We start from the raw sequence: 12,082 nt of genomic DNA on the forward strand, positions 1-12,082 counted from the left end.
CTATATACATCAAAATATATAATAGTCCTGACATTAAGAATTGGGTGAAGTCAATGGAAATCAGTTATTATTGTTCATTAATGTTCCTCTCCACTGCCGATGCGATTCACTGCTGAGCAGAAAGCCTGCATCTGGCAAAGGGAGGAGCTGATTGGAGTTTAAACAAGCTTCTGTCACACACAGTCACCAGAACTTGCTCAATTTTTTAACATTTAGCAAATGAGACTATTATGACTACTACTACTAATATGACTATGAGATTAAAGTCTATTTTTGCATTGAGTGAGTTTTATCTTTAGTTTGTTTATAGCATTTAGCAATTAGTTAACACATACTGCTCTTTTAAAATGCACTAATAATTATATGATAATGTTAAATGTTAAATGATACAGTACGTTCCACCAAGGGTAATTACTGTCACCATCAGCACCCATTCGTGTGACTGCACAACTACATCTTTTTAATCATTTTACTGCAGCTCAGTATAGATAGATAGATCATTACCTATTCATTTACTATTTGTGAAGCAACAGTGGCACTAAAAGTATATGTCACATTACTGTGGCTAAACTCAGCAACTACTCTGTGTTTCATGTGTGCCAAACCATGGAGGTTGATCTGAGATGACCACGGCTGTCAGGTAAATCACTAACACCAACTAATTGAATTATCGTTGTTTATATAACACTAGTTCATCAACATTACAGCAAGTTGTTTAGTGGGAGATACTGTACAGTTTACTCAAACATGTGGCAAGAGGGTTGTGATACAGAAAATTGTGTGTGGTTCCAAACTCAAAATATGTTTCCGCATCTGAATCTACCCGACCAGCTGTGTCACAGTCCACAATATGGTCACATCATCAGAATGTCAATGTTAATAAAGTAATATGTAAGCAATTAAACATTTGGCAAACATTTTGGTGTATTATATTCATAAGATCAAACATGTCGCCAACTCCTAATCTCCTCCGCTTGTAGGGGAAACAAACAAACAAAAAGTTTGGATTTTGTTACTATGTACAGATTCATAGTCACATTTATATTTAACATTATTAACAACTGATCTATCCAGAGATAAGCAGCAAACGTAATGCTTGGCATAATTTAACATTAAAATGGAAGTCTTGGCTGGTTTAGCAGCACAACTATTAAGGAGCATCTGTTTTGTGTCATGCAAATTGAACACTTACCATTATTAGGCCAGTAAACATGTAATTTTCCATAGTCTTCATGTAGCAGAGTGCAGTGTTATTTCTTATCGTCACACAGGTGGTGTTGGTCCTCAGAGAGAAGCTTTCGGTGTCCAGGCAGACCCCACAACAAAACCTTCAGCCAATAAAATTGGCTGCGGCCAGCCCCCACCCCCCTGCAATACACACCTCTCTGTTAAACCACAAGCCCAAAACTGTCAGTCAAGCACAGAGAACAGCTGAGCGTAAGCCACTTGGTGCGCAAGAAAAAACATCTAATTGAGATGGAAAAGGAAATTTGAGAGGGGCGAAAAACAATTTGAGTACAATATTATAATAAACAAGCAACTCTATATTCTGTGCTCACGAGTGTCACATCTTTGCTCTTGAGTGGGATATTTATGCGTGCAACATGTAAAACCTGCAGTGTTCATTTTTTTCACTTTGTGCTTTTGCATGCACTAGTGCAATGATCTAACGCCATAAATTGCAACAGACAAAACACTGGCAAAGTTGTTAGGGGCAGTTACTCCACAGTGGAAACCTGCAGAAATGTACAGAGAGGGAGACATAAAGAAGCACAACTACAGGGCTAATCTCACAACCCAAAGTGTGTGCCGATTACAAAAGGAGCTTGATAGCTAAAGGCCCTGCCTCCCATTCTACTGTTGGAAACTGGAAACCACATGTAGACTTGCAGTATGACAGCCAAATGTTATAATTGGACAATATGGCACTGTTAAGATAAAGGTTTTAGAAGTCATAGTGGTTCCCAATAAACCACTGTTACACAACTTTTGATGACCAAAAGCCCTTACATTAAACACTTCAGCAAACACCGGACAGACTGTCAAAGGATATTTACACAAGTCGCCATTTTCAAACTTTTTGTATTGTTGTGTTAATGTTTTATTTACTCTATTATGTAAGAGTCAAATATGATCTGGTTATATATGCAAACATTAGGCTATAATATGGACCAAATCCATAGAAATAACTGGTATATGTTCTGAATCTGAGTCCTATAGTCAGTGAATAAGCAGTTTAAAACAAACTAGAATTAACAAAGAAGATATCATGAAGATGTCATGAGGTGGCAAATAATAGCATTCTGATACAGGTGGTAGTGATATTATAAACATTAATGAATGCATATGAAATTACAGCTCTCAAAATCAGCCCAATGTCCATGAAGAAAACAGCTTTTAGTTTCAGTTCTATAACAGCTGCAGGTGAACATACCTTTGCTGTGCTGACAGTACTGCTGTTAATCAGGCAGTTTGTTCATTCTGAGGTTAATTGGTATCTGTCTAAATCCTATCCAGACCTTCCTGCTACTAATGTTTAAGTGATGATACGATAGCCTGCTAATGATAAAATTATACAGATTTATGAACAATTAGGTTATGTTTTATACAAACTTCTGAATATGTTCAGTTGTATTATGTGGTTATATTAAAATATAATCATATATGCATGGTATTTACAGTATAACAGGGGCATGTACAATTACAAATTAATGATGCTGATGGCGTGACAGAACAGAAGCTGAAGAAATTTTGACTTTGATGAATGTAAATGTACTTTATTGTATTGTCATCTGTTTCTCTTCCATCTTTAGACAGTTTGGTGTAGGACAAATGCATCAGCACAAGCTGGAAAAGGCAGAAGTGATGTTAACCACTTTACAGTGCATCTAGAAAGTATTCACACTTATTCACAAGACTTTTTCCAAACTTTGTTATGGTGCAGTCTTATTTCAAAACACAAAAATAACTGACTTTGTGTTTATCATCTGTCTGCATATCCAACTGCTGTCAGCCCGGCTACAGAGTGGCACGATAAAATTGTGCTAGTAAAGATAAAAAATGGTTCTGTTATTTTTATTTTTCATTCTCAATAATATTTAATAAGAATGTCTTTACCTGCTACAAATTACGAAAGGTAACCTATGACTAAAACAAAAACTAACTTTCACTGACTAAATTTTGACTAAAACTAAGAGAAAATAAATTACTGAAATATGACAGAAATACATTTTAAATTTCGATCAAAATTAACACTGCCAGGTTGCATCCCACACTGTTCGGGAGCTAAGTGATGCCCTGGGTCTAGATCTGGGAGGAGATATCTCAGGACACCATCCATATGTCATTTTCTGTAATGCTATACGTCAGAAATGCCTGGAAGAAATTTCTCTGTAAAGGTCTGGCACAAACATCTGCTTGGACTTAATAGAATACAAGTCTGCACAGTTTATACACCATAAACTAAAAACTCACTGGGTAGCGGAGGCATACAAACACAATGCACAAATTCAAATTAATTACAGCAATGAGGGGAAGTTGTTGTGATCATTCTTAAACTTTAGGTAGTATCTAAGTACGCCTTACCCGAGATGAAGCTTTTATCTGTTTCTCACTTTGCATCTCAGAATGTCTGCACCTAATGGCACTCTTGTTTAATTAAGACACCACTGTGATTTTGGAGTACTGTATGCATTCTGTTAATCAAATTCAGTAAGGGTTGGCGCTTGGTTGTCACACCTCTGAATCCAAATTTGTTTTACCTATGATAGACTGAGGTCTACTGATGTGTGCAGACCGCTGCGAAGGACAGCTGCTAAGGATGTTTTATGACACTGTGATGGCCTCAGGCCACAGTGCAAAAAGGAGTGCTACCGCAGGTCATTCCACCCGACAGCCATCAGACTATACAACACAGTACTACAGTGACAAATTATGTACCTACACAGTGTATTTCATTCGTTGTTGCTGTTGCTGTTGTTGTTTCTGTCATTTGTTTTTATACTGGTGTTAACTGGTTATATTATCGTTGTTCGGTGTGTAATTTAATTTAATTGTCTTGCAATTTAAGTGGGCAATGACAGGGAAATCCCCCTGTCGTCCTACTGGGGGATTTCAACGCTCACGTGGGCAATGACAGTGATACCTGGAGGGGCGTGATTGGGAGGAACGGCCTCCCGGATCTGAACCCGTTATTGTTATTGGACTTCTGTGCGAGTCACAGTTTGTCCATAACGAACATCATGTTCAAGCATAAGGTTGTCCATCAGTGCACGTGGCACCAGGACACCCTAGGTTGGAGGTCTATGATCGACTTTGTGGTTGTGTCATCTGACCTCCGACCATATGTCTTGAACACTTGGGTGAAGAGAGGGGCTGAGCTGTCAACTGATCACCACCTGGTGTTGAGTTGGATCCGGTGGCGGAGGAGGAAGCTGGATAGACTTGGCAGACCCAAACGTATTGTGAGGGTCTGTTGGGAACGTCTGGTGGAACCCTCTGTCAGAGAGGTCTTCAACTCCCACCTCAGGGAGAGCTACAACCAGGTCCCGAGGGAGCCTGGAGACATTGAGTCCGAGTGGACCATGTTTTCCACCTCCATTGTCAATGAGGCTGTTCCGAGCTGTGGCCGTAGGGTCTCTGGTGCCTGTCGCGGCGGCAACCCCCGAACTTGGTGGTGGACACCGGAAGTAAGGGAAGCCGTCAAGCTGAAGAAGGAGTCTTATCAGGCTTGGTTGGCCAGTGGGACTCCTGACGCAGCTGATGGGTATTGGCAGGGCAAACGTGCCGTAGCCCGCGTGGTCACGGAGGCAAAATCTCAGACCTGGGAGAAGTTCGGCGAGGCCATGGAGGAGGACTATCGCCTGCCCCAAGGAATTCTGGCAAACCGTCCGGCGCCTCAGAAGAGGAAAGCAGTTTCCTGCCAACACTGTTTACATTGGAGGTGGGGAGCTGCTGACCTCGACTGGGGACATTGCAGGACGGTGGAAGGAATTCTTTGAGGATCTCCTCAACCCCGTCGACACGCCTTCTGTTGAGGAATCAGAGGCTGGGAACTCAGAGGCTGACTCGTCCATTTCCCTGGTCGAAGTCACTGAGGTAGTCAGTAAGCTCCTCAGTGGCAAGGCACCAGGGGTGGATGAAGTTCGCCCTGAGTACCTTAAGTCTCTGGATGTTTTAGGGCTGTCTTGGTTGAAACGCCTTTGCAGCATCGCGTGGAGATCAGTACCTCTGGACTGGCAGACCAGGGTAGTGGTTCCTCTTTTTAAAAAGGGTGACCGGAGTGTGTGTTCCAACTATAGGGGGAAAACACTCCTCAGCCTCCCTCGGAAAGTCTATGCCAGAGTGCTGGAGAGGAGAATTAGGCCGCTAGTTGAACCTCGGCTCCAGGAGGAACAATGCGGTTTTCGTCCTGGCCGTGGAACACTGGACCAGCTCCATACTCTTGCCAGGGTGCTTGAGGGTTCATGGGAGTTCGCCTATCCAGTCTACATGTGTTTTTGTGGACTTGGAGAAGGCGTTTGACCGTGTCCCTGGTGGCATCCTGTTGGAGGTACTCTGGGAATACGGGATTCGGGAGCCTTTGCTAAGGGCCGTTTGGTCCTTGTATGACCGGAGTAGGAGCTTGGTTCGCATTGCCGGCAGTAAGTCAGACTTGTTCCCGGTGCTCGTTGGACTGCGACAGGGCTGCCCTTTGTCACCGATCCTGTTCATTACTTTTATGGACAGGATTTCTTTGGGGACCACAGGATCTCATCTCTGCTTTTTGCAGATGACGTTGTCCTGTTGAGTGAGGGAAAAAGGGAGCGTCAGATTGACAGACGGATTGGTGCATCAGCAGCAGTAATGCGGTCAGTGTACCGGTCCATGGTGGTAAAAAAGGAGCTGAGCCGAAAGGCAAAGCTCTCGATTTACCAGTCAGTCTACGTTCCTACCCTCACCTATGGCCATGAGTTTTGGGTCATGACCGAAAGGACAAGATCGCGGATACAAGCGGCCGAAATGAGTTTCCTCCGTAGAGTGGCTGGGCGCACCTTTAGTGATAGCGTGAGGAGCTTAGTCACCCGGGAGGAGCTCGGAGTAGAGGCGCTGCTCCTCTGCATCGAGAGGGGCCAGTTGAGGTGGCTTGGGCATCTGTTTCGGATGCCTCCGGGACGCCTGGTAGGGGAGGTTTTTCGGAAGAGCTGGAGGAGGTGTCTAGGGAGAGGGAACTCTGGGCATCTCTGCTTAAGCTGCTCCCCCCGCGACCTGGCCCCGGATAAGCGGTAGAAAATGGATGGATGGATGGATGGATGTCTTGCAATTTATTTAATTTTTTCTTGTATAGCTAATATTGATGCTGTCCACTCAATACTGCTTTTCTATACTGTTGTCCTATTTAATGTCACCTTGCTGCTGTAGACTTTACAGAAGAATTTCCCCATTGTGGGATAAACTAAAGTCTATCATATCATATCTTATCTTATCTTATAAGTAACAGACTGTGATGGCATATAGCAAGCAAGATACCCAAATCAAAAAAAACAAAATTACAGTAGGAGTCACAGGTGAAGGTCATACCTCTTCCTCCAGTTTGACCACTTTAGCCTGGGCATTGTTGAGTGCTTGGTCTCTGATCTCAATGTGTCTCCTCTGGTCTTCAGTGGTGGAGCGCAGGGCATTTAACTCGATCTCCAGCTTCTCCTTTCACGCAGTGTCTCTTTGTCTGAACACACAAAAGCACAATAATCCATGCATAGAAATAATGCTTTTGCTCTTGTTTTTATGTTTACGTCAGCCACTCTAAGCAAAATGGTCTTGTTTATTAGATGACCTTCCTCTTCTATGCTGTGGCTGTCTTTTGTTTTTTTGTACCTGAAAAATTCCCATACATGTGTACATAGATTTTGTGTACTTGGACAGGGAAAAGTGCAGCACTTCTTCCTTCGCCTCTCACCAAATGGATAGACAGGGGCCATGTTACACTGTACACTGCACACAACCTGAGAGAGACAGTACTTTGCCTTTGACAAATCTTATAAAAAAGCTGGTACAACAGAAATGGTTTGCGGTTGTGAAACCGTGGCTTTTCAAAACCTTGGCATACCTTGAAATTGAAAACCAGCCCATGCCTATTTGTATGGGGTACTCACTTTGTACAAGAAGCTGGGAGATGGTTTTGCGGTTGTCCTCTGAGCCATCGCACTCTTTAGCCGCGAGTTGCTTATTTGCTGTTTCCATGCGCTCTTTAAAACACAGACAAAATTAAGTGGTGTTTATATGTATTTTGCTGTGATTAACAGACATTACGGGAGAAATAAAGTTCAGACACCTCACTGAGCTTGCTGTAGTGTAACAAGTAACAACTAGTTGCAAGCTCAGTATAAGTGTTAAAGAGAGTAGTAGTTTTTTTTTTCATTCCGGTAGACTTCTCCTGGAAAACAGATTTCCTTGGGCATGTAGACAGTACACATTAACAGCTTTTAACAATGAAAGGAAATCAGTGGAGTGACTGGATGAAATAAGAAATCCTTATTTTGTTTATCATGGAGGAATGCCTCCTTGTTTTTAAAAGTCAGAATAAGGCTAGGGATATATGTGCTGGGAGCACCACTTGAGTTACATACTTTCTTTCTTTCTTTCTGTATGTGTCTGGAGGACATTTTGCCACAAGAGACTAACCTGAGTCTGATCATCACTGACTATTGGAATTTCTTTGTCAACTTTTGAATGTTTGGATAACTACTGATAAAACGGCAGCAAACATTATGGCATATATGTTGATACAGCTAGTCATTTGAAAACTTGACTAGCTAAGTATGCTTTTTTTCAACAGGTACCAATATTCTTGTGGTGATTTAAAGCTGTTTCAGAGTTTGTTCCATACACTAAAATACTGGTTACATATAGGAACAATGTTACATATCCGATTGTGTAGTACAAAAGTGAAAACTAACAAAACGACCTGCTTAGAAAGTGGAACATATCTGTGTTTCTCTCAATATGTTGTCTGTCTGCTCAATAACTGTAAAATTCTGTGAGCCAGTATAGTTTCCTTACAGCCATAAAGGTAGTAAAATAGGTAGAAAATGTCTGTACTCCGGAGCTCTTCATGGAGCAATCCATGGTACAATTCACAAATCCATAGCTTTAAGCAGACATTGCAAAAGCTGGAAAGGAGAACTAGCCTGGAAAGCCAGTTTCATAACATTATAATCCTAAAACCACATATTTTCATAATTAAGAGGGAAATATGAATAACCCTAGGTTTCTTTTTAGCACTTTAGCCAGCCTAACAAAAAATCATACCTGATTCAGGTAATCAGCAGCGGGTAGGGCAGACATAGTAGGAAAACTAGCAGGACAGTGGCCCTCGAGGACCGGGATTAGACACACCTGATCTAAACCATGTCTCTTAGACCCCATCCCAACTAGACTGCTCAAAGATGTTGGGTTTTCTATATAATTTTGGATACAGTTATATTTTTTAAGGTCTTAAACCTTACACTGAAAAGTGTAATTCAGTGAAGTTCAGTGAAGTTTAGTTATAGTAAAAATACATTTGAACACATTTTTTTCTGTATTGATGTTATTGGTTATGTGTATTTATGTTGATGTTGGATCTTTCCTGGTTGTGGTTCCTTTTCTTTCTGTATGTGTTGAGAACAATTGTTATAAGGCAAAACAATTTCCCTCAGGGATTAATAAAGTTTTTTGAATCTTGAATCTTGAATGAACTTGTATGTGTGTGCCTTGGCAAGATTTCAGTTTTATTTTTATTGTCATTCAGACACAGAAAGGTGCACTTTATTCACATTTGCACAGTTGTTTTTAATAATGGTTCTACAATTCATTAATTTTGGCTCATAACCTGTGGGGGCAGCCCTTTAATTGTAATAGAACCTGCAACTAAGAAGAAGCTGCTTAACTAGCTACTTAAACACAAACATACAGGATGCCAAATGTTTTTTCAACATGCTTGCTCTCTCACCTCTTAGATCCCTGTTGAAGTCATGAAGCCGACGCACCTCCAGCTCTAGCTTGTTCCTCATGGTTTTCTCCAGGGCCTCCCTCTTGGAGGAGGACTTGGCAAGGTTTTCATAGGCCTCTGATACCAGCTGAATCTCTGTTTCCAACTGCTCACAAACACAGGATAATGAAACAGGGTGACAATGGTGAAGGTGAAGTATCAAACGTATTTAAATGCAAATGTCTGCAAATATTATCTGCTGTATTTCAATATTGAATACTACTGATATGTCAAAACAAGTCTTACAGAAAGGCATACAACAAACAACAATGTATTCTGACTTTCTTATTTCACCATCTGGTGTTAGCAGATTCTTCCAAAACAGAAAACCAGTGAGTCTCCAGATCCAGATGGTGTAAACCATCCTTACTCGAAGGAAGTCGCCCCAGTCTTCAACTTTTCAAATGATCTTTGGAACTGTGTGACAGGTTGTTAGGAAACACAGGGGGTTGTCTTATTTTGTAAAGTTACCACATTCCACATGTCCTCTTCTAAGATTCTGCTGCAATGGTAACATAGGGGGGTAGCTGTGGCTCAATAGGTAGAGCAGTTGACTGCCAATCACAGGATTGGTGGTTTGATTCCCGGGTGCCACGTCACATGCCAAAGTGTCCTTGGGCAAGATACTGAAGTCTCTAATACCTAGTTGCCCCCGGTGAGTCAGGTCAGCTGCATGGCAGCTCTGCCATCGGTGTGTGAATGTGAATGTGAATGTGAATGGGTGAAATGCGACGCAATGTAAAGCGCTTTGAGTACCAGCTAGGTAGAAAAGTGCTACATAAGTGCCGACCATTTACCATATGGATTGTCTTTTAACTGTTTCAAAGAAGTTAACATCATATATACAACAAATAGATCATAGAACCTTAACAGAGAAAGTCAATATATTGATAGTTACATGTTGAAGAGTGCAGTTTTAAATGTGTGTTAAACCTGTTAATTAGATGCAGAGTTTGCCCAAACTTGTTTGTAGCAGTGCTGTTATGCTGTGTGTAGCACTAGAGTGTACTATTAACTGCTAACTGCTAAAGTGAAGAGTGGTTTAAAATGGTAAATGGTGTGCACTTATATAGTGCTTTTTTACCTAACTGGTACTTAAAGCGCTTTACACTCTGTCTCATTCACCCATTCGCACACACCGATGGCAGAGCTGCTATGCAGCTGATCTGACTCACCAGGGGCAACTTGCTTCAGTATCTTGCCAAGGACACTTTGGAATGTGGCTCAATAGGTAGAGCAGTTGTCTGCCAATCACAGGAGTGGGGGTTAGATTCTCGGCTGCCATGTCACATGCCAAAGTGTCCTTGGGCAAGATACTGAACCCCTAGTTGCCCCTGGTGAGTCAGGTCAGCTGCATTGCAGCTCTGCCATCGGTGTGTGAGTGTGTGTGTGTGCTTGTGTGTGTGAATGGGTGAATGAGATGCAGTGTAAAATGCTTTGAGTACCAGCTAGGTAGAAAGAAGTAGAGATTTCTCTGTCCCAACAAAAAATGTTGGGACAGAGAAATCACTTTTACAAGGAACCTCTTTGTGGTTAATATGAAGAGAAGAAACTATTACAGTAATAAAAAGCAATGTACACATAAGCTTTTTGTTTAGTGATGAAAGTGAACATTTTAAATACTTTAAAGGGCTTCTGCAGAAGATATTACCTTGTGCAGCTTGGTGACTTTTTCTCGAAAGACCTCCATCTCCTGCCTCAGCATCTTGTTCTCTTCTGACAGCATGTCTACCATCTGGGGGGCGCGTGCCATCATAGCAAAGGGTTCTCCCTGCAGATGGGAATAGGAGTGTGGGAGGGGGAAATGTCCAACTTGGACTGGCACTTGGGGCTGAGAAAGTGGCGGTCCTTGTAACTGCTGTTGTGGCTGTTGTTGTTGTTGGTATTGATGCATTCTTGTGGTGGAGCCATATGGGTCATGAAGGAAACTATGACCTCTCTGTGGTGCTGATGAAATGGGCCCAGGGGAGATGGGCTCACCTGCATGGTGGGAGCCAAGACCCTGCGGACTGCGTGGACCCATGCTGGGGATGGATTCTCCCTGGCTATGGGATTTTGGTGAGGAAAGGAGGAATGGGAGGAGAGAGGCACTGAGCATATTGCTGAGTGTGGAGGACTGGGCACGAGACAAGGAGCCCACAGACGTGATGGAGGAGGTGGGACTGTGCTGATGTATGGGCCTCTGGTAGTGAACAGAACCCTCCTTACTGGACCTGAGGAAAGATCAATTGGTTACATGGTCCTCAACCCTGACTGCTTCTCATCAATTTCACTTAAATTCATGAATTGTTCTCATAGAGAGAAAAGCCTCATAATGATTCTACTCAAACCTCATGATACTGAGATTTTTTTTATGATCAATGTATATCTGTTCCTTAATGCATTGATTAATAAGCTTGTTATAAAATGCCCAAGGGTCTGCTGGGTAGAAGGGAGCACACAGAGAAAGCAAAAGACTCAATATGCTGATTAAGAGAGCTAGCTATTTCCTGGGCTATTGTTTATTTTTGTGTGTTTTTTATTGATTTACAATTCATTAAGCATATTTGAGCATAGAATACTAATAAAATCACATCTGCATGTTAAGCTTTACTTTCGTGACTTCATGGTAGTGTGCTTGATGCATGGTGCTCCAGAACACTTTTGTCCTGTTTTATTCAGGTGATGTGCACAGAAATTATGCATTATATTTTTGGGTTATTCATCTGTCCATTTAAACAGACACCAAATTTTTGTGAAGGCAATATCTAAGTAATGCATGTAATTTACCACAAGTAACGGTTTAGATTTGATGGCAAAAGGTCGCTGGCACCTCATGTTCATTCAGTTCTTGTTGTGAATGTAATGTCTCAGGAACAGCCAGAGGGAATTTCTACAAATTTAGCACAAATTGCCTTTTGGGGTCAAGGACAAACTGATTAGATCTTTGGTCAAAGGTCAAGTTTTCATCAATGCAACCTTTCAGAAACCCATGGAATGAATTTCTTTACATCCCGCACAAACATGCGCTCCTGCATAACACTATTAGAATATAGGTCTGGACATACATGTAAACTACACTAGTTACACTGGTTA

The 12,082-nt window shown here is 41.8% G+C and overlaps 1 protein-coding gene across 1 annotated transcript in view; it reads right to left on the minus strand.

Annotated features, from left to right (window-relative positions):
• The window catches only part of LOC113169574 (angiomotin-like), a 39,778-nt gene that overhangs the window by 11,734 nt on the left and 15,962 nt on the right, over positions 1–12,082 (minus strand). The window contains 7 exon segments of the mRNA XM_026371098.1: positions 6,559–6,686; positions 6,689–6,703; positions 7,131–7,223; positions 8,969–9,113; positions 10,659–11,056; positions 11,059–11,090; positions 11,092–11,220. Of these exon segments, the coding sequence (XP_026226883.1) occupies positions 6,559–6,686; positions 6,689–6,703; positions 7,131–7,223; positions 8,969–9,113; positions 10,659–11,056; positions 11,059–11,090; positions 11,092–11,220 (940 nt within the window).

The sequence above is a fragment of the Anabas testudineus genome, chromosome 14 (assembly GCF_900324465.2).
Source record: "Anabas testudineus chromosome 14, fAnaTes1.2, whole genome shotgun sequence".
Lineage (NCBI taxonomy): Eukaryota > Metazoa > Chordata > Actinopteri > Anabantiformes > Anabantidae > Anabas > Anabas testudineus.